Here is a 24,609-nt window from a genome sequence, read left to right on the forward strand (position 1 = left end):
TGTTTCCTTTGCTCTTTAGTTATTTATGTTCTACAGTATTTTCCTGAATATGTTGTTATTCCATTCTCAAGAAGCACTTTGTTGATAAGGACAATGGTACAAAGCTGTTCAAACAGAAGAAAATAGAAGTCTGGCCTCTTCAGCCAGTGATAGTGATGACTGTGTGTGTGTGTGTGTGTGTGTGTGTGTGTGTGTGTGTGTGTGTGTGTGTGTGTTCTATTTTAGAAAAAGGCCTTAACTTATGTGTTTAGTAGTCTTTCCATTGTGCGTGTCTGTGGCTCAAAATTTCGGCTGTAATGTGAATAGCAATCTACCTGTTTCATAATATTGTCATTATTCCATCCTGGATTTTCCATTGATAGAGGAAAATAAAATGAATATAAAGATCTCAGCAACTCAACATTTACATGGAGCAATGCCAACTTGCTCTTAATCTAATAAATGACATATGTTGCAGTCCCACAGATGCTAAGAACAGAATGGCTAAACTGTCACAAAACACATACAAAAGCACAAGAAAATACCCTAGCTTAGGACAGAAGGATAGGTGTTATGAAGTTATAAAGGAAAGACAGTTCACTCGGACCCCAGAATGGAGAGACCCATTTGTTATAAGAACGAGGTGAGACTAGGAAAGGTGAGGGGGAGCAGGGGGGGGGGGGGGGGGGGGGGCAGTCAGAGTAGGAGCTCAAAGATCCGAAAGAGAGGAAGAAGATGAAACAGTATAAAGCTACAAATAAAATATTTAAATCAGGCATAATGAATAAAAATATAATACAAAATAATAATAATAGTAATAAAAGATAATAATAGACAATATGAGGCATCACCATAAATTAATGGAGATTAAGTCCAGAAGAGTGTCTGAATGCAAAGATACGTAGGATGGCCACCTTTCAAAGCTCAAGGGAACTACAATTGAGTGGGAAGATAGAAATAAGCTGTATGGTTGAACAGGCACTCTAGTCCCTTGCATCTTGCTGTACAGCACATTTAGCACCTGGGTACAGTGTGTCCCCTAGGTGGGCAGTTCTAGTATTTCCCTCTATGTGCTCAGCCACTTTAGTAATGGTCATTCCTATATAAAATGCCGTGCAATGGACACACAGTAGTTAGTAAACGACAGATGTGTATTCAAAACTTGCCCTACCTTTGATAATGTATGATTTACCACTGGTGGGGCTTGAGGAGGTAAGTGCTGAACATTATATGAGTATACATGCCAGAATGTAAGCACGGAAGCTCAGCAAAAGAATTTCTGTTCTTGTTTAGGCGACACATACAGGTATGTTGTCCCGGGCACAGTTGCAAAGCTGGGAGAATCAATCTTAGGAAGGGGACAAGACAAGGCTTGAAATTCAAAAGTTAGTGGAAGTTCTACCACTGAGACTGGCAACAAGAAAGTAAGAGCGGATGGGGAAAGTTCCGGGTACTGCAGTTTCAAAGACAATAGTGCCATCATACATGCAGCAGAACAAGCAATCAGATTTCTTCTTGTGTAGCTGACATAACATAATTGCAAAGTACACTAAACTGCCATTGCAGAATGTTTGTTCAATTCTATCACGTGTGTGGTTGTTTTTGTATGTAACCTCGCAAAGAGAACTGTGAAATATTATCATTTGAACTGATGAATTGTAAGCTCTTCGTAGTATCGACTACTGCCAGTACGATCCAATATGTGACGTTAAGTGCACATACGGGGCAGGTCAGTAAGACAGGTAATAGTTACACAGAAGATAGAATTGTCTTGGGCTACAACAGTTTGGCAGAGACACTGGACTGACCAGACTGACAACCTAACCAAAGATAGTAGAGTGTGAATTACAAACAAGCAATAGCTTATTTCTTTATTTTATTTTATATTACTTTCGAGGTGGAGGTCACTCAGACACTTCAGACCTCAACAATCCTAGCTTAAGCTGCTGCTGTTGTTGTCTTTAGTTCCATCACTAATTTTTGCAGTTCTCCACATTAGTCTATTCTGAGCAAGTTGTGTCACCTCAGATGATTAATGTATCTGAATAATACTTGAACCTATTTATTGCAGCCATGCCTTGGTTTCCCTCTACAATTTTTATCCCATACTCCTACTCTCTGCTATGAAATTACCTGCTCTTTAATGCCTCAGGATGTCCTGTCAACCAATACCTTCTTTTAGCCAAGTTGTGGCATAAAGTTATTTTCTTCCCTTTAATTTAAAATGTCTTCGTTAGATAATCAGTTAAATGGCCTATTCTTCTTATGTAGTGCTACATTTCAAGCTTTTGTTTTATTATTGTCTGTACTGCTTATTGTCCACATTTTACTTCCATATCAGCCTACACTCCAGGCAAATACTTTTATACTTTCATATTATGAAAAGGAGAGAGTGCTACTCACCATATAGAGGAAATGCTGACTCAGACAGATAAAACAAAAGGACTGCTACACATGTGAGCCTGCGTGAATGTGTGTGTGTGTGTTTACTTACTAACATTTTAATTTGTTCAAATGGCTCTGAGCACTATGTGGGACTTATCATATGAGGTCATCAGTCCCCTAGAACTTAGAACTACTTAAACCTAACTAACCTAAGGACATCACACACATCCATGCCTGAGGCAGGTTTCAAACCTGCGACCGTAGCGGTTGCGCAGTTCCAGACTCAAGCGCCTAGAACTGCTCGGCCCCCCGGGCCGGCTTTAAATTTGTATTTGATGTTAACACATTATTCAGTTTCTAGAAACACTTTTCTTTCTACTGCCAGTCCACTTCTTATGTCCTCTTTACTACATTATTTTGCTGCCCAAATAGCAAAACTTGTCTATTACTTTAGTGTCTCATTTCCTGATCTAATTCCCGCAGCACTGTCTGATTTAATTCAGCAAAACTCTATCATCCCTGCTTTACTTTTGGTGTTGTTCACCTTACAGTCTTGTTTTTTGTACACTTTAATTCTGTTCAACTGATCTTACAAGCCCTTTGCCATCTCTGTCACAATTACAATGTTACTGGCAATCCTCAAAGGATTTTTCAATTTTTTTTTTCTTCCTGAACTTTAATTCCTCTTTTTTAAGTTTCTCCTTGGTTTCTTTCAGCACATGCCCAATGTACAACTTGAATAATACTGGGGACAGGCAACAAACCCTGTCTCACACGCTTCTCTACTACTGCATCCTTTGCATGTATTTCAACTCTTATAACTGCACTAGAGTTTCTGTAAAAGCTGCAGATAAACTTTCACTCTCTGTATTTTATCTCTGATATTTTCAAAATATCATATCACAAGGGACATTTTACAGCTTGATGAAGTATAAGATATATTGTCTATTTAGACAGAGCACAACCTCAATTGGAAAAGGATAGGGAAGGAAATTGTTTGCTTTTTATTAGAACAATCTGACATTCACCTGAAATGATTTAGAAAAACCAACAATGAACTAACTGAAGAAGTGGACAAGGATATGGTCCTGCTCCTCCAAAATCCAAATTCAGTGCTTTACCCCCTGAATTCCCTCATTCAGCAAGGAGCAATAATTTAATGATTTCTCTGCTAATACAGTACACAAATTACCATATTTACTCGAATCTAAGCCGCACTCAAATCTAAGCCGCACCTGAAAAATGAGACTCGAAATCGAGGGGGGGGGGGGGGGGGGGGGAATTTCCCAAATCTAAGCCGCACCTGAAATTTGAGACTCGAAATTCAAGGGGAGAGAAAAGTTTTAGGCCGCACCTCCAAATCGAAACAAAGTTGGTCCATTTTAATATGAGACACAATTTAGGTCGAATGAATGACGATACAGCTACAGTAGTTTGGTTCGAGTTGTAAGCTTAGCAGTTAAGGTGTACCAGGTAGCCATTGCTATGCGTCAGGTGCTCCGTCCGTATTTATACGGGTACCCCTCCTTTTTCACGTGCTTCATCTGGTTTGAATTGATTGCTTATTTTTCTTTGATCTCATAAGTGCCGTTCTCTTTGTTATAGGTGTTTATGTCACTCTGAGCTGAAAATGAATTATTGTACTTTGTCATGCATTGTTGTACTGTGTCATGCATTGTTGTACTGTGTCATGCATTGTTTGTCGCATTCTGATAATGAGTGTTTCTGGGCTGTCGCCGCTCGCGGCATGGCTTGCTTTTGTGCGCACTACCGCCGCTTACAATGAAAAAAAAAAAGAGAGGAATTGTCTCATTAGCAAAACAATGGCAATAGACTGCTATTTGTTGTTCCTTACACTGCTGCTTTCTTTGATAATGACCAACAAGAACCAAATAATAGACTGCGTATGATAGAAGATGTTCTGAACGAGAGTTTAGCGAAAATTTTTATCCGTTTGAAAATCTTTGCGGGCGCCTCTTTAATACATTACATTGTGCACAGAAATTAAGAGTCATCTTAGATTTAAAAATCTAGTCAATTGCCGTGCTTCATTTCTGACTGTATCACTATTAGGCATAAGAATAATATGAATATAAACATGACATGATATGTATATCCTTCCGCGTTTGCTGTTGTCTCACACTAGTTTCGTAGTTTATTAGGCTGACAGGATTTGAATGAGATAGCAGCAAACACGACAGAATACATGGCAAAATGTTTATATTTGTATTATTCTTATGGTGAAGAGAATGCTGCATGTGATTCACAGTTCATGAAAGTTCCTATTAGCAACCATCTCTTCTCACAGGTAGGAAAAAATTCAGAACGTAGAGTTGGCCATATTGACAAACATCCCAAAGTCTTGCCAGTCGGATTTTCATAGTACACTGAAATGCTGCTACATTCGAAGATGAACAATACGGAATTTGTATTTACTTTGTTGGATAATGTACGAAAATGAAGTGGTCGAAACTCAGGGCGGGGAAAAAAGCTCGTCTTCCACCTTTTTTTTTTAATTTATTTACTGACTCAGAGGTTTTGGCACCAGTATTTATCTTTGTGCCTGCAAAGCATGCCTGTGTAGTGCTACATATATTCGACGGCAGAAGTTAGCTGTGACGGCACCTACCAACATTTTTCAGAAATTCCGCTTACTTTGCACTCGATTCTAAGCCGCAGGCGGTTTTGTGGATTACAAAAACCGGAAAAAAAGTGCGGCTTAGATTCGAGTAAATACGGTATAATCAAACATCTGTGGATTACATATGTTTTAATCTGAACCATATCCAGAGACTACCACAACTTTCATTAAAACATTTGTTTGTTTCACACTGCCCATCAAAAAGGGTCCCAATGACAATAACAAGTGCAGAGATTTGGTAATAATGGGAAGATTGGGCTTTGAATGGGACGTATAGGATTGAAATTTATCCCTTCAATAATAGATAACTGAATTTCCCTTTTTATGCAGTCACTATACCATCTGCAATTTCATAAAAACTGTGAAAATATGTGGGACAAACACTTTTGCAATGTTACAATAATCCTAAAATTAATACAAATACTGAACAGAATTACTTTTCTCATTTGGCACTGACTACTTATGTTACCTCAGTGGAACTAATGTACATATTCCATCTCAATAAGCGTGTAAGTACAAATAATCAAGTTACCTCAAGACTAGCCTGGAAGGCACTTGACATTACACTGTCATGTGGTCCAGCTAATGTAAGTACTGAGAGATGAGCATAGAATATCCCAAGATATATCGCCACAGGCACTCCAATAACGACTATTAATCGGGCCAGTAACTGGAACACAACTGCTGAATCTGACAGCTTCCTGTTCCCAAGCTGCTTCCAATAATCTTGTGCAAGTATTGCCATTGCAAGAGAACATGAAAAGAACCCCACATACTTCACACTGAAAACAAAGGACCAGCATTTCTTTTAAAATACACAACACCATAAATCAGACAAAACAGATAAATGTATAGGACAATGCAGCCTGGCACATGCTTCTACATGCTTTGCACAAGACATTACAAAAAAGCTTCATGCATAGACATATAAATGTAAAATACAAGTAGAAACAATTTAAACAGACAAAAGACCACATAGCCTGCACACAAACTGACAGTGCAAAATCTTCAGGTAATCTCTCTCTCTCTCTCCTCCATCCCTCCCCTCTCTCCCCCCCTCGTGCGCGCGCGCGCTTGTGTGTGTGTGTGTGTGTGTGTGTGTGTGTGTGTGTGTGTGTGTGTGTGAGAGAGAGAGAGAGAGAGAGAGAGAGAGAGAGAGAGAGTGAGTTTCAGTACAACCAGCAGCTAGATGAGCTGAAGTGACCCACTCTGGTTCCGTTATGCTCCACAAGTATTTGGAGCCATGGTGTCTACAGTGCTTCCCACATAGCAGGTGGTTCATTCGGTAAACACAAAGACTGAGGTAGTTTCAGTTACATTCAATTGGATTAACATCCAGGAAATTTTTGAGATACGAATGGTTGTTGTTGTTGTCTTCAATCTGATGACCGTCTGATGCAGCACTCCATGCTAGTCTACCCTGCATAAGCCTCTTCATCTCTGCATAACTTTCGCAACTTATATCTATTTAACCCTGCTTACTGTATTCAAGTCTTGATCTTCGTCTACAATTTTTATCTTCCCCTCCCTTCTGCCCCCCCCCCCCTCCCTGCACATACATACTTCATTCAATTACCAAACTGACAACTCCTTGATGCCTCAGAATGTGTCACACCAAGTGATCCTTTACTTAGTCATGATGTGTCATAAATTTCTTTTTTCCCAAATTTGATTAACTTTCTCCTCATCTGTTATTCGCTCTATTCATCTAACCTTCGGCATTCTTTTATAGTACCACATTTCAACAGCTCCTATTCTCTTCTTGTCTGAACTGCTCAATTGTCCATAATGAGCTTCCATAGAAGGCTACACTCAAGACAAATACCTTCCAGAAAAGACTTCCTATTATATTTGATGTTCACAAATTACACTTTTCACAAATTGCTTTTTACTTGAAATTACTAGTCTGCATTTTATATCCTCTCTACCTTTGTCACCAAGAATTTATTTTGCTGCCCAAATAGCAAAACTCATCATCTACTTTTAATGTCACACTTCCTAGTACAATTCCATTTGCAATGTCTCATTTAATGACTGCATTCTGTTATCTGTGCTTTACTTTTGTTGACATTCATCTTATACCTTCTTTTCAAGACACTATTGATTTCATTAGACTGTTCTCCAAAGTCCTTTGCTGTCTTTGACAATTATAATACCATCTGGAAACGTCAAAATTTATATTTCTTCTCCACGAACTTTAGTTCCCTTTTGATATTTCTCCTTGGTTTCCCCCATAGTCTGCTCAATCTACAGGCTGTATAATGTCATCAAAAGGCTACAAACCTGTCTCTACCCTTCCCTACTACTACTTTCTTTTCGTGTCCTTCGACTTTTAACTACAATGTAGTTTCTACACAAGCTGTAAAAAACTTTTCACTCCCTGTATTTTTATCTCTGCTACCATCAAAATTTCACAGATTATTCCAGACTAGAGTCTTGCATGACCGAGTAAGCGAGCACAAAATACGAAATGGGGCGAGCACACCCTAACTGGATAGGCTGCCCGCACTAGTTCTAGTGACCGAGCATAGATGCCATGACCGAATACGTAGCACGTAACTCCAAACACATTACACGTGTCATTATCCGTGTGGTGTGTGTCTCTCTCTCTGTAATCATGCAGCGCGAGGAAGCCAGTGCAGTAAGATGTAAGATTGAAACCAATGTTTACACATTGAAGAAACTGGAAGGTCTAAAAAGCCTAGTATGGAGTAAGTTTCTGTTGGTTGTAGACGAAAACAGTGCGTCTACTGGGTACGTATCGTGCATAAACTGCTCCACATTATCGTGTTTCCAGACGGGAACCACTCATTTAAAGAAACACAGTTGCAAGAAACCTCACAAAGATACAGCTCCTTCACGGATATCGGCAGTAATAAAAAATAGTATTACAGCAAAGTGTGTTGCCATGTGTGCTAAAGATATGAGACCTTTTAATGCTGTTTCCGGTGAAGGTTTCAGAGAACTAGGCCAAGAATGTTCACATCTAGGTGCGCATTATGGAGAAGTTAACGTGGCAGATGTCATGCCACATCCCTCTACTATACGCAGACATGTCAAAGAACGAGCTGATGCAAAACGAAACAGCATAATGCCTTCTGTTATTGCAGAAGTTATTAATATAATATGCGCTGCGACAGATGATATGTGGACTGGTTCGCAAAATCTGGTGCACTATTTAACGCTTACAACTCATTACATTAACACAGATTGGTCTGTTGTGAACAATGTTTTATTTACAACAAAACTGCCGGGAGTTAAGAAGACGGGAGTAAATATTATGATAGAAATTGAAGAGAGGATGGGTGATTGGGACATTTCGCCGGACATGTTGCACAGTTTTGTTTATGTCTCCGACCAGGGTGCCAATGTAATAAAGGCTTTGGAAAATCACGAAAGGATTCCTTGTGCTGCTCATTGTATAAACACACACTTAACCATAGTTTTGATGAAGATAACTTCTTGCTAAATAATGCCCCGAACATCGCATTAACAATAAATACTGCAAAATGCATTATAAGGTACATTAAGAGAAGTAGGCTCTGCTCGTCTTTGAAATCATCGTTGAAACTAGAGGCCTACACACGCTGGAACAGCTTGTACATTATGCTGGAATCCTTACACACTCTATTATCATAGACCCAGAAAGAGAGTTCGTTTCAAGGAATGGAGGAACAACAGATCATTCGCAGCAGATGAAGTAGATCTCTACATTTTAATGTACCCCGGAGATGATGATGACATTTTAAAGTGGGGGAGCAGACATGAAACAGATCTACCAGGCCTGGCTGCAGTTGCACAACGTATTTTATGTATCCCAGCAACAAACGCACCTAGTGAAAGATGCTTTAGTAAAGCCGGCATGTTACTAACAAATCGCCACGACCAATTAAATGCGGAACGCGTAAGTGATTTACTGCTGATAAACAATAACTATAATTTTGTTTCTGTTGCAAACATGTGAAAAGTACGACAAGTCACGTCTGTAAATGTTTAATGTTCTTTGTATGCTTTCTTTATGAAGATGGTTGTCTTCTAGATTACAGGGACAACACTTATTTAATGTTTCCTATTAATAAAAGGAAAAATATATCTTCTGTTGGGAAATGAGACTCGTCTTCTATCCACGATTGTATTGAAATATCATTTTACTTCCCAATTGCTTTATGAATTTAGGTGTGTCTCGTACCCGTTCTTGGAAACGTTACTTTTGTATTAAAAGAGAGAGAGATAAATACATTGTGTGTGTGTGTGTGTGTGTGTGTGTGTGTGTGTGAGAGAGAGAGAGAGAGAGAGAGAGAGAGAGAGGCGTTGGATTTGCACAGTACGGTGCAGCGAGCCGGGGTGAGGCGAGGTGAGACGTCAGCGGTGACCGGTCATGCTCGGTTATCCGCGTGTCCGGAATCCGGACAACAGACATGGGGCGAGTACGTGACCGAGTCGAGTCGTGTGGGGCCGGACACGAGCGGCTCGGTCCCCCTGTCAACAGGCGAGCAGTGACCGGTCAAACATTGAGCGTTGCAGCACTCTATTCCAGACCACACTGTCAAAAGCTTTCTATAAATCTCCAAATGCTGTAAACCTTCACCTTTCTTCAAACTATCTTCTAAAGCAAGTCGTAGGATTGGTATAGTCTCTCATACTCCTACATTTCTTCCCTGAGGTCGGTTTCTATATTTTTTTGTTTTTCTTTAAATGATTCATGTTAGTATTTTTGCAACCACATCTTATTAAATTGATGGTTTGGTGATATTCACACCTGTCAGCACTGTTCTTCTTTAGGATTGGAATTATTATGAGGATATTTTGCCTACCTCATATCTTGCACACCAGGGGGAACATTTTATCATGGCTAGCTCTCCCAAGGATGTCAATAATTCTGAGGGAATGTTGTCTACTCCAGATGCCTTGTTACATCTTAGGCCTTTCACTGCTCTGTCAAATTCTTCTCGCAGTATTGTATCTCCCATCTCATCTTCACCTACTTCCTTTTCTCTTTCTATAATATTGTACTGACATTTGTTTCTCTTATACAGACCCTCTATATATTCCTTCCACTGTTCAGCCTTCCCTTCTTGGTACAGGGTGGATTTCTAACCAATTAGGTAAACATATTTGTCTCTCCATTATGATGCCCCACCACATTCCATACTTCTGATAGTGGTTGAAGTATGTTTGTTCTTCAGTGTTTCTTACTTGATATGTTGATGTTTCTGAACTCCCCCTTCCCCATGCAGAAAGTTGAAGATCATCTCTTTTTCAACTAAAATAAACTGCTTTCTTTATACATGGTGAGGGACAAAATATGTTAAGATAGCCTATCATTCATTTTATGTACCAACTTTGATGGTGCACACTGCATTTCGCAAACCATGTTTGGGTAACAGGTATCTGTGGTGGTCACAATAACACAACCTTATACAACAGTGTTCAGTAATTATAAACTTGAAATCCATGCTGTATATGAGAAGCACCAAATGGAAACATTCTAAATAATATAAACAAACAAAATATTATTAAAGCATAAATTACATTAAAGCAGGACAAGCAAACAATATTCACAACAGCGAGTGTAGTCTGACTCATACATGTGCCTACTATGAGAAGATAGAAATGTACAATACTTACAATCCCAAGCAATTGGTTTTAAATGACGATTACTGGTTTAAAAAAATCTAAATTACATAATCAGTAGTAAATACAGACTGAAATGATAAGTGGAATCAATAAATAAAATTGCAGTAAAGTTCTGAGACCTTTGATAACACAGTATGTCAAATCAATAAAATCTAAAGCAAAATTTTAATGAAAGCCCACAAGTTAGCTGTAATACTAAAAAAACTATCCACACACACAAAACATGTAAACAATTTAACGTGCAATATAGTGCGGATACGTCAACATGGTCATCCTCTACGAGAATATACTAATGTGGACTTAGACTGCTGCAGGGAGAGTAGAGGTTTGGGTGCAACAAGCCCAATCTCCACCTAAGAGGGATGGAAGTCTACATCTGCACTTCTGCTTCTGCGAAATCAGAACTGACACACGGTCATAAAAATCACTGATCATTTCTGGTGTCGTGAGAGTCAAATCTGAATCCTGTCATGGATTAGTTGTTTCACTCATTTCAATATAATGAAGTATGAAATAAAGCAACACATAACACAAAGCAAAGCAGAGCGCACACAAAGTAATTGGTAATGGTTACCACACAACTTGTTACTGGGGCTAGTAGTGTCATAAAGAAGGTGGGACAGGTCCGATCTCTGCTAGTATCTTACATAACTGAAGTTTATGACATCTCCAAGGTAAAATTGGCACCTTAAAGTATGAATAATAGCTTTCATTGCATTTATTCACACTATGCAAACTCATATGCATCAATGGCATTATCACATTTCATTTTTGTACTTCTAATAGGCCACATCTAATACCTGCTTGTATCTGTATCAATACTGTTATCTACATATTTTTATATGGTATGTTACAGATGAGCACATCCTACCTAAATGTTCTAAATGAATAATGTATTTATACACTGTACTATGCTGAATATCATTATCATGAAGCTCATTCACACAACAAACAGTAAATTAAATTTCATTGATAGTTTATAACAAAATCATTTCCTGCCTTTACAGACTTTGTCAGATACATGTTACAGAAAGTGGTTCAATATGCCTCCTGAAAAGATAAAATATGAGATGGATTTTTAACAAGTATGTGTTTAACCTTTGTTTAAGATCAACTGCTTCAGAACAGGGCACATTTAAAAACTCACTCACCAAATATCCTCTATTGACTGCAGTGTCCAAGACCATCCCTCTCAGTGCAGTAAGTGCCGGGTGGCATTGCAAGTACGTATTTATATTGTGCTATTAAATATTTTCATGCTAGGTGTCAAGGGCACTGTGTTTTGCAATGATGCTGTGCTTATTCTTTGACTGAATGTTGTACTCTCTTTGTGATAAATACTTGCTTAGATACAGGTTTTGAGTTGAGTAAGTGCATTCAGGGACAATGCTACTGTAAGATGGAATTTATTGAAGTTGTATTCTCCACTGACATTATGACACGACGGAAACATCGACTCAGCTCTATACCTTCAGTCTCACGGTTCACATCATGCTTACACCCTTCTGGCCACATAATTCAGCACTGGGATTTGCTCAAGTGGAAGCCAGTTTTGTCTACGGGGGCCTTAGAATGGATTACACCAAATCACAATCATGGTATGCCATTTAGACCATAAATATGCCACGAAGACCGAAGACTTGATCACTGCTCTACCTAGATGGAGGCTTATGAGAAACTGAAGACAGGACTGACTCGTGGGATGTCTGCATCGCAAGAGGAGCAAATCAGGCCCATTTTAACACAAAAAGACATTGAAGACAGGAGACCATTACAATATACGAGACATTTATAGGCCAAGGCTGACACTGGTACCGTGCCTGAAAGACTTCCGTGTACATTGTGGAGTAGTCGTCTGCCACCTCAAGTGAAAGCTGTTATTGCATCTCAAACCAACATGGCCTTGGATGTAGTAGATGAATTGGTTGATAAAATATTTAATGCATTAACATCTGCACTGGTAAGTGCCACGCAACAGCCTGTCAATGTCCATTGTTATCACACTGATTATAATGTCCTGGCTACCAAGGATGATTTGTTGAGTAAACAGATTGCTGAACTGTTGACTCATCAGAATCACAGCAAGGACGCAAGCCATTACCACAACAGATCAAGAAGCTACTCACCAACTATGTCTGGGGCAAGTCAACCTTCCGTAAGTCTCGACAAATATAGTTAGTGGACGCTGAGTCAGACCTACACCCATTTTCATACACGCAGTTACATAGTAAGGGACCACCAAACACTTTCTGCCAGACTGCAGCTAATAATTCTACCACACCAACATAATTATGGTACACTGCGGATCAAACTGGATCTCTGACAGTGGTGCGACCTCACACGGGACTGCACAATTGCAGACGTGTTGGAACCCATAACAGGGGCAGATTTTTTAGCCTACATCAACTGCTGCCAGACATGGCGAATGCTCAGCTGGTTGACAGCAACACTAGCTGAACACAGCACAAAAGGCGAAGCTCAATCTCATACAAGCCACAAGCAGTGAGTACACAGATTTACTGCAGAAATTTCCAACACTGATGCAACCGACTGGAGCCCTGAGAGATATATGTCACTACACTATGTATTATATTAAAGCTACTGACGGACCACCAGTATCCTGTCAACCTGACTTTTGGCCCCAGAATATCTGACCACACCAAAAGCTGAGTTCTATAGCATATTTCAGGAAGGCATTATGCACCTGTCGAGTAGCCCACGGTCATCGCCACTTCATTTAGTGCATAAGAAGTGTGGAGCATGGTGTCTGAGAAAGGATTATTGAGCCCTCAATGCTAGAACTGTGCCAGATCAATACCCGGTACCCTTATGAGACTATAATTATCTTACCCGGTACCCTTATGAGACTATAATTATCTTTTAAGTGATGAGACCATATTCAGCTTCCTAGACTGTGAAAAGACATACACTTGGATTCCACTAACAGCAGCAGACATACCAAAGATGGCCATAATAACTCAGTTTGATTTATTCAAGAACTGTTTCCTGATTTTTTGCCTCCAAAATGTTGTACAAACTTGGAAAAGATTTACAGAATCGGTATTACAAGGTCTCACTCTTTGCTTTGCATATTAAGATGAGATCCTGGTTTTCTGAGCCTCAGCAGAATAAGAGCAGCAGCAATAGCAGCTAACTGAGGTGTTTAAACATTTAGAACAGAACAGAGGAGTTTTAAACATGGTGGAATGCATTTTTGGTCAGATTCAGATTAACTTCCTGGGCCATAAGATCTCATCATCATGTTTACTGCCATTACTGAGAAAGTTGAAACCATTTTGCAAATCCCACAACCAACAACCTTTAAAAAATTGCATCATTTCCTTGGCATGATTAATTTCTATTGCTGATTCCTGCCACATGCAGCAAAGTTACAACCATTAATGACAGTGTTCACTGCCCAAAAGAGCAAAGGTAACTTGGAAGTTTCATGAACAGATAATGTGATCTCTGCTTTTGAGACAGCAAAGCAGATCACAGTAGGTGCTGCATTATCTCATGCACCACGAGCCTAATGCATCCTTGTCATTAGTGGTTGATGCAAGTCAGACAGCAGCTGTGTGATAGCACAAGGCAGCCTCTATCTTTCTTCTCCCACAAGCTGTCGCGGTCACAACAGAAATGAAACATTTATGACAGACACTTGGCTATCTATGAAGCCATCAAATACTTCCCACCACAATTAGAAGCTGAGGAGTTTACAATTTATATCGACCATAAGCCACTTAACATAAACAATATCAATTGTTCACCTCAGTAGCACAATCGACTGGTATACATAGCGCAGTTCAGCACAGATGTAAGACACTTCTGGGATTGTCAACATAGTTACTGACTGCCTTTTTGAGGTCAGCAGTGTCTCATGTTCAACTGCCTTAGCTCAACCTGCCACAGCACAACAAACTGACCAACAGCTATGCAATTTCCTCAAAGATACATCATCAGTGTTGGACCTCCAATTAGTTAAAGTGCCTAGAGCCAAAGTAAGTTACATTGTGACATGTCAAATGATAAACCTCGATCTTTTCTGCCTACCGCATTCCGAAAAGGAGCATTCGAAAGCCTACATAATATGTGTCACTCCGGAGATTAACCAACAACTTTCCTAATCTTGCAACAATTTGTGCTGTCAGGCATTTGGAAATACTGCACAGAACAGATGCAAACAAGCATCAAATGTCAGAGCAGCAAGGTCAACTGCCACATACACACACCGGTTCTGGTGGAAGACTTTCCATATATGACAGCTCGCTTCGTGCACATGGTAGGCACTGTGTTTTGCCAACAATGTTGTGCATATTCTTTCACTGATTACAACACTCATGGTAACTGATCAAATAGCTTCTGATTCACAGTACTTATTGACAACGATCAATCAATTCATCCACTGGCCAGAAGCAACATTGATAGGTACCATTTTAGCAGCAACTTTAGCTTCTAACACTGTTCCCACCTCGACACCACATTTTATCTGTCCTCTACATGTCAAGATGGACTGTGGACACTAATTTGAGTCCAAAATGTTCGCATGGCTTACTAAATTCTGTGGCAGACAAGTTACCATCGAGCCAGTAACAGGATGATAGAACACTGACGCCAATGTCTAAGGGCAATCCCTTATGTGCCATGAAATATGTTGGACCACCGGCCTACTGACAGTGTTACTCGGACTGAGGAATACCTACAAACCAGATTTAGACTCTGAAGCTGCCAAGCTGGTATATGGTGACATTACACCTACTAGGAGTGTCTGTGGATGCACATTCACTACACCCATCCAGCCATGTCAGTTGTGACTTTGTTAATCAATTGAGGAAGTACATTACTCGCATTAATCCTCAGCAACCATCAAGACAAGGCATGGCTGCCAGCTATGTACATCAGACCTAAAGAAGTGCATACACATACACTTTGTACTGATGGTGTTAAGCTGCACTGCAACCACCATACACAGACCCACACAAAGCCATTGACAGCCAGCACGCAATATCAACATAATCACCTGCCACAAGCCCACCACCATCTTTCTCGGCCAATTGAAGCCCATGTGTGTTTCAAGAACCACCCACTGCTTTACCATGACACCAGCACCAACAACAGCTCCGACGCCTTCACTAGTCAGTGCAGACACACCTAAAGGGCGTATTACATAATTATGTTGAAATGTCAACCTTAAAGCATGTGTCTTGGGTTGTGCTCCACTTGTATGGAGCGGACTGGTGTAGACACCAAGAGCACCACTTTTCAGTGTTGTGTGGTGTCGGAAATGTGTATTAACATCACCCTGTCAAATATTTTTGCATCAGCCTCCAGAGGTGCTGTGTTTTGCAAAGATGGTGTGCTTACTGTATTCACCCAAATGTTAAGCCAAACTCAAATCCAAGCTGCACCCCAGAGTTGAAACTCGGGTGGTGAGAGTGACCCTCATTTCAAGCCGCACTTAAAAATCAAATCAAATATGACTCATCATATGATGGACAAAATATTAAGTGGCATAACGTCTCAGGGATTTTCAGGGAGTAACACTAATTTTTAGTAATTCATATGAAATTAAATTTCACCTGTTGGACACTTAAAATTACTGTTACGTCACAAACATTGAAAACAGTGATCATTCACAATATCTATCAAAATAGTTTGAGCGGAACTAAAGAAGCTGTACTGCAACACGTGTTCAAGTCATCAGTCAGTCTTTCTGTATCACATGAATGTCACCCAAAGTATTTTTTTTTTTTCTTCAAAGAAAGTGTTTTCATTCAAGAAAACTACATTTTCGTCTGACACAGTATCACACATGATTTAAAAGATATAAATTGAATGAAGAGCAATCCACATATTCAACACTGATCTGTATCATCTCTGGTAGAGGTTAGGGAGGGTACTTTATTAAATTACTTTTTCAACATTCTAAACAATATAATTTGTTTACACAGAATTATTTTCAACACAAGTGATCTGCACAAAGATTAGTTTTTAAACTTTCTAAACAATATAATTTGTTTATACAGAATCATTTTCAACACATGTGAACTGTACAAAGTGTGAACGGTAAGTATTGTTATCACTGTGTAAAATCTTTCTCCTACAGCGTCTCCTATATCTTCCAATTTGTTGTTCGACAAAGAAGTTAGAACACACCTGCCCAGAATATTGACAGCCTTGCCATAATTAGGAACAACATGCAGATGGTTCAAATTGGTTTAAATGGCTCTGAGCACTATGGGACTTAACATCCATGGTCATCAGTCCCCTAGAACTTAGAACTATTTAAACCTAACTAACCTAAGGACATCACACAACACCCAGTCATCAAGAGGCAGAGAAAAATCCCTGACCCCGCCGGGAATCGAACCCAGGAATCCGGGCGCGGGAAGCGAGAACGCTACCGCACGACCACGAGCTGCGAACCAGATGGTTGTGAGCGGTCATGTCAAAGGTGAGTCTTGCAACACTGCATACCCGAACACAGTCAATATAAATTGTTACATTGTTAATAATGGCAGCATTGAGAAGTGGCTTGACATGCATAAGAAGTGTGCCAACAGCTTCTGAATGAAGCTGGAATTGTCAAAATGTGAAACTGTCAACTTCTGCAATTTTCTTAAAAACATATATTTTGATGGCGTCTATGTAAAGACATTTATTTTTATTGGTACAAATATTTAAAAACTGCTAAATTCAAAGACAAGCAATATTAAATTTGAATTACTCCCGTAATAAAAAACACTTAAAATTCAATACTAAAACACTAATACTATGGCTTTTATGGAAAACTAACTACTTAGAGTGGCTTCTAGTGGCATTTTTTGGAACCTCCTTAGGCTTTGCCCCTGAATCTATGTGGCAGGCACGTTTTTGGACCATGAAAATCGGAGAAAAGGTTGGCTTGTATCTTTGGTTGAATGTTGTAGCTTCCTTGTGATAAATATTTGCTTAGTTATAGCTTTGAGCTGAGTTAATGTTTTTATGTGGAATTTCTCAAAGTTGTATTCTCCATCGACAAGCTCTTTTTTTTCTATACGCCAGAGGCCTTGATTTCAACAAGCATGGTAATTGATGGGACAGATTCTGATTTACGGCAAATCCGACATGACTTTTATACTGTTAGTACATCCCACGAATATGATTAGCATAAAATTCCATTCGACAAATGTCCTAAATGATAAATCTCAATCAGTACAGCTCCCTCTCATCAAAAATAAAACTTTGCTCAAAAGTAATGGAATCTTGCAGAGATGTAATAGAATTTTATGGGACTTATTTGATAAGCTTATCTTTTTTTTTTAACTACATTAAAAGTGGCACTGTTTTTTATATACTTCAGATATTCATTTGTGGATGCTAAATAGCTTGTAATGTGCTGTTGTCTTGCATTTTAACTTTTTGTGTACGGCATTTTTTCGAGCAGGAAAAAGGCATAGGCAGAGGTGTGGTGAGAGAAAACGGCCACACATGTTAAATAGATGCAAAGATCTACCTAAAAAATATCCCTGACCTTGTGCACTGGTCAACTAGGGGTTTCAGTTGGCGTTTTTCCAATACCTTCAGCATTCTGATGACTACCAATAAAAATGTACAGATAACAGCCCATCTCACTCCTACTGCGCTCTTGTGCTCAATCTGTATGTATACTGTCTTTGGAGAAGGCTAATGAATACCCACTGGACAGAAAAGATCTAATTAAAATATTCTGAATGGAATTATTAAAAAAAAAGGGTGTTTATGTAGACTTGATAAATTAAAAAAAATGTTGGGAAGATATATTTTGGAGAAATACACCAAGAAATGGATAAGAAATGACTATGTGAACCTCTACATGAGGCAACAAAATTATTAAAAAATGGAGCAGCCAGCATAAAATAGAGAAGAGTGCTTGTAACAACTAGAAGTTGGCTTGCAAGAAGACTAGAAATGATAGCATACAAATCTTCATCAGCACCCAGTGCACCTAGATCCTGAGTTAAATATGGAACCACCATGCAGAGTCTCATGGAGTGAGGGTATGTGACGCTTTGGTTTTGATTTATCTGTTGGATGAAGACGTTTTAGTTGTCAACCACTTAGTGCTACTTGAAAGAGAGCCAGCTCCTAGGTATCATGCTCTTTTGAAAAATTAACAAAAAGAAACAAAATGAACCTCTACATTACACTGTACTTCACTGGACAAGGACTCAGAGTCAGCTACTCCATAATTTCCCAACTGACTCTTCATCCAAAAGGTGATGGAAAGCACGGGTACACCATTTCACTTCAATTTTGGCAGGGAACACTATGGTATACCCCACACTGTCACCATGCTTAACAAAGAATAAATAGATTCAGTCAGTAGAAAGTGTAATACATCTGCAAAGAATTTGGAGCAATAAGCCGAGACGTGCATGCATGGAAACCGACAAGCCAGAAGTATGATTTCTAATTGTCAGGGTTACTGATATTGACAGTTGGTCATGGGTACTGAAGCAAGCTCATATTTTAAAATTGGTTTTCCAGTAATAATACGAGAGAAGGAAAGTTGCTACTCACCATATAGCAGAGATGCTGAGTCACGGTAGGCACAATAAAAAGATTCACACAATCATAGCTTTCGGCCATTAAGGCCTTTGTCAGCAGAAGACACACATACACACAAGCACACACACTCTCACGCAAGCGCAACTTGCACACACGTCTGCAGTCTCAGAGAGCTGAAATTACACTGCGAGCAGCAGCACCAGTGCATAATGGGAGTGGCAACTGGGAGGGGGTAAGGAGGAGGCTGGGGTGGGGAGGGGGAGAGATAGTATGGTGGGAGTGGCGGACAGTGAAGTGTTGCAGTTTAGACAGAGGGTAGGAGAGAAGGTGCGGAGAGGGGAGGGGGTAAATAGCGGAAAGTTGTTGTTGTTGTTGTTGTTGTGGTCTTCAGTCCTGAGACTGGTTTGATGCAGCTCTCCATGCTACTCTATCCTGTGCAAGCTTCTTCATCCCCCAGTACCTACTGCAACCTACATCCTTCTGAATCTGCTTAGTGTATTGATCTCTTGGTCTCCCTCTATGATTTTTACCCTCCACGCTGCCCTCCAATGCTAAATTTGTGATCCTTTGATGCCTCAAAACATGTCCTACCAACCGATCCCTTCTTCTAGTCAAGTTGTGCCACAAACTTCTCTTCTCCCCAATCCAATTCAATACCTCCTCATTAGTTACGTGATCTACCCACCTTATCTTCAGCATTCTTCTGTAGCACCACATTTCGAAAGCTTCTATTCTCTTCTTGTCCAAACTGGTTATCGTCCATGTTTCACTTCCATACATGGCTACACTCCATACAAATACTTTCAGAAACGACTTCCTGGCACTTAAATCTATACTCGATGTTAACAAATTTCTCTTCTTCAGAAACGATTTCCTTGCCATTGCCAGTCTACATTTTATATCCTCTCTACTTCGACCATCATCAGTTATTTTACTCCCAGAATAGCAAAACTCCTTTACTACTTTAAGTGTCTCATTTCCTAATCTAATCCCCTCAGCATCACCCGATTTAATTTGACTACATTCCATTATCCTCGTTTTGCTTTGGTTGATGTTCATCTTATATCCTCCTTTCAAGACACTGTCCATTCCGTTCAACTGCTCTTCCAAGTCCTTTGCTGTCTCTGACAGAATTACAATGTCATCGGCGAACCTCAAAGTTTTTACTTCTTCTCCATGAATTTTAATACCTACTCCGAATTTTTCTTTTGTTTCCTTTACTGCTTGCTCAATATACAGATTGAATAACATCGGGGAGAGGCTACACCCCTGTCTCACTCCTTTCCCAACCACTGCTTCCCTTTGATGCCCCTCGACTCTCATAACTGCCATCTGATTTCTGTACAAATTGTAAATAGCCTTTCGCTCCCTGTATTTTACCCCTGCTACCTTCAGAATTTGAAAGAGAGTATTCCAGTTAGCGTTGTCAAAAGCTTTCTCTAAGTCTACAAATGCTAGAAACGTAGGTTTGCCTTTTCTTAATCTTTCTTCTAAGATAAGTCGTAAGGTTAGTATTGCCTCACGTGTTCCAACATTTCTACGGAATCCAAACTGATCTTCCCCGAGGTCCGCTTCTACCAGTTTTTCCATTTGTCTGTAAAGAATTCGCGTTAGTATTTTGCAGCTGTGACTTATTAAACTGATAGTTCGGTAATTTTCACATCTGTCAACACCTGCTTTCTTTGGGATTGGAATTATTATATTCTTCTTGAAGTCTGTGGGTATTTCGCCTGTCTCATACATCTTGCTCACCAGATGGTAGAGTTTTGTTAGGCCTGGCTCTCCCAAGGCCATCAGTAGTTCTAATGGAATGTTGTCTACTCCCGGGGCCTTGTTTCGACTCAGGTCTTTCAGTGCTCTGTCAAACTCTTCACGCAGTATCTTATCTCCCATTTCATCTTCATCTACATCCTCTTCCATTTCCATAATATTGTCCTCAAGTACATTGCCCTTGTATAAACCCTCTATATACTCCTTCCACCTTTCTGCCTTCCCTTCTTTGCTTAGAACTGGGTTTCCATCTGAGCTCTTGATATTCATACAAGTGGTTCTCTTCTCTCCAAAGGTCTCTTTAATTTTCCTGTAGGCAGTATCTATCTTACCCCTAGTGAGACAAGCCTCTACATCCTTACATTTGTCCTCTAGCCATCCCTGCTTAGCCATTTTGCACTTCCTGTCGATCTCATTTTTGAGACGTTTGTATTCCTTTTTGCCTGCTTCATTTACTGCATTTTTATATTTTCTCCCTTCATCAATTAAATTCAATATTTCTTCTGTTACCCAAGGATTTCTATAAGCCCTCGTCTTTTTACCTACTTGATCCTCTGCTGCCTTCACTACTTCATCCCTCAGAGCTACCCATTCTTCTTCTACTGTATTTCTTTCCCCCATTCCTGTCAACTGTTCCCTTATGCTCTCCCTGAAACTCTGTACAACCTCTGGTTTAGTCAGTTTATCCAGGTCCCATCACCTTAAATTCCCGCCTTTTTGCAGTTTCTTCAGTTTCAATCTGCAGTTCATAACCAATAGATTGTGGTCAGAATCCACATCTGCCCCTGTAAATGTCTTACAATTTAAAACCTGGTTCCTAAATCTCTGTCTTACCATTATGTAATCTATCTGATACCTTTTAGTATCTCCAGGGTTCTTCCAGGTATACAACCTTCTTTCATGATTCTTGAACCAAGTGTTAGCTATGATTAAGTTATGCTCTATGCAAAATTCTACAAGGCAGCTTCCTCTTTCATTTCTTCTCCCCAATCCATATTCGCCTACTACGTTTCCTTCTCTCCCTTTTCCTACTGACGAATTCCAGTCACCCATGACTATTAAATTTTCGTCTCCCTTCACTACCTGAATAATTTCTTTTATCTCGTCATACATTTCATCAATTTCTTCATCATCTGCAGAGCTAGGTGGCATATAAACTTGTACTACTGTAGTAGGCATGGGCTTTGTGTCTATCTTGGCCACAATAATGCGTTCACTATGCTGTTTGTAGTAGCTAACCCGTACTCCTATTTTTTTTTATTCATTATTAAACCTACTCCTGCATTACCCCTATTTGATTTTGTATTTATAACCCTGTAATCACCTGACCAAAAGTCTTGTTCCTCCTGCCACCGAACTTCACTAATTCCCACTATATCTAACTTTAACCTATCCATTTCCCTTTTTAAATTTTCTAACCTACCTGCCTGATTAAGGGATCTGACATTCCACGCTCCGATCCGTAGAATGCCAGTTTTCTTTCTCCTGATAACGACGTCCTCTTGAGTAGTCCCCACCCAGAGATCCGAATGGAGGACTATTTTACCTCCGGAATATTTTACCAAAGAGGACGCCATCATCATTTAATCACACAGTAAAGCTGCATGTCCTCGGGAGAAATTACGGCTGTAGTTTCCCCTTGCTTTCAACCGTTCGCAGTACCAGCACAGCAAGGCCGTTTTGGTTAATGTTACAAGGCCAGATCAGTCAATCATCCAGACTATTGCCCCTGCAACTACTGAAAAGGCTGCTGCCCCTCTTCAGGAACCACATGTTTGTCTGGCCTCTCAACTGATACCCTTCCGTTGTGGTTGCACCTACGGTACGGCCATCTGTATCGCTGAGGCACGCAAGCCTCCCCACCAACGGCAAGGTCCATGGTTCATGGGGGGTAGCGGAAAGTAGAGAAATAAAAATAAAAGAAATTAAAAGACTGCGTGTGGCGGTGAAATGGCGGCTGTGTAGTGGTGGAATGGGAACAGGGTGGGAGGGGGCTGGGTGGGTGAGGATAGTGACTAACAAAGGTTGAGGCCAGGAGGGTTACAGGAACGTAGGATGTATTTCAGGGAACGTTCCCACATGCGCAATTCAGAAAAGCTGGTGTTGGTGGGAAGGATCCGTATGGCACAGGATGTGAAGCAGTCATTGAGATGAGGGGTATCAAGTTTGGCAGTGTGTTCAGCTATAGGATGGTCCACTTGTTTTTTGGCCATATTTTGTTGGTGGCCGTTCATGCGGACAGACACCTTGTTGATTGTCATGCCTACATAGAGTGCAGCACAATGGTTGCAGCTCAGCTTGTAGATCACATGACTGGTTTCACAGGTAGCCCTGCCTTTGATGTGATAGGTAATGTTAGTGACCGGACTGGAATAGGTGGTGGTAGGAGGATGTATGGGACAGGTCTTGCATTTAGGTCTATTACAGGGGTATGAGCCATGAGTTTAAGCACCAGTGCATGAGGGGAGTGGCAACTGAGAGGGGGTAAGGAGGATCCGCAGTACGGCTACGGGCACCCGCATGGCACCATCCTATGCTAACCTATTCATCAGCCATCTAAAGGAATCCTTCCTAAAAACCCAGAATCCTAAACCCCTCACCAGGTTCAGATTCACTGATGACATCTTTGCTATCTGGATTGAAGGTGAGGACACCTTATTCACATTCCTCCAGAACTTCAACAACTTCTCACCCATTTGCGTCACCTGGTCCTACTCAACCCAACATGCCACCATTCTAGATGTTGGCCTCCACCTCAGAGATGGCTACATCAGTACCTCCGTCAATATCAAACCTACTGACCACCAGCAATACCTCCATTTCGACAACTGCTACCCATTTCATACCAAGAAGTCCCTTCCGTACAGCTTAGCTACCTGTGGTCGTAGCATCTGTAGTGATGAGCAGTCCCTCTCTAAATATACCAAGGGTCTCACTGAAGCCTTCACTGACCGTAATTATCTTCCCATCCTTGTACAAAAACAAATCTCCCGTGTCTTATCTTTCCAGTATCCCACCACCTTTCAAAGTCCCACAGTCCGGCCACAGAGGAGCATTCCCCTCGTAACTCAGTACCATCTGGGACTGGAGCAACTGAATTATATTCTCGGCCAGGGTTTCGATTACCTCTCGTTGTGCCCTGAAATGAGAAATGTCCTACCCACTATCTTTCCCACCCCTCCTACCGTGGTATTCCGCCGTCCACTGAACCTACACAATATACTCATCCATCCTTTCACAACCCCTGCTCCCAATCCCTTACCTCATGGCTCATACCCCTGTAATAGACCTAGATGCAAGACCACACATCCTCCTACCACCACTTACTCCAGTCCGGTCACTAACATTACCTATCACATCAAAGGCAGAGCTATCTGTGAAACCAGTCATGTGATCTACAAGCTAAGCTGCAACCACTGTGCTGCATTCTATGTAGGCATGACAATCAATGAGCTGTCTGTCCGCATGAATGGCCACTGACAAACTGTGGCCAAAAAACAGGTGGACCATCCTGTGGCTGAACATGCTGCCATACATGATACCTCTCATCTCAATGACTTCTTCACATCCTGTGCCATATGGATCCTTCCCACCAACACCAGCTTTTCTGAATTGCATATGTGGGAACTTTTCCTGCAAATACATCCTACGTTCCCGTAACCCTCCTG

General features: G+C 40.5%; 1 protein-coding gene across 2 annotated transcripts in view; it reads right to left on the reverse strand.

The window, feature by feature from the left end:
- The window catches only part of LOC126484630 (protein O-mannosyltransferase 1), a 157,191-nt gene that overhangs the window by 57,021 nt on the left and 75,561 nt on the right, over positions 1 to 24,609 (reverse strand). For both annotated transcript variants that reach the window (XM_050108218.1, XM_050108219.1), the window contains exon 6: positions 5,538 to 5,787. In XM_050108218.1, coding sequence (XP_049964175.1) covers positions 5,538 to 5,787 — 250 coding nt within the window. The remainder of the gene's footprint in view (positions 1 to 5,537; positions 5,788 to 24,609) is intronic.

This window comes from Schistocerca serialis, chromosome 6 (assembly GCF_023864345.2).
Source record: "Schistocerca serialis cubense isolate TAMUIC-IGC-003099 chromosome 6, iqSchSeri2.2, whole genome shotgun sequence".
NCBI lineage: Eukaryota > Metazoa > Arthropoda > Insecta > Orthoptera > Acrididae > Schistocerca > Schistocerca serialis.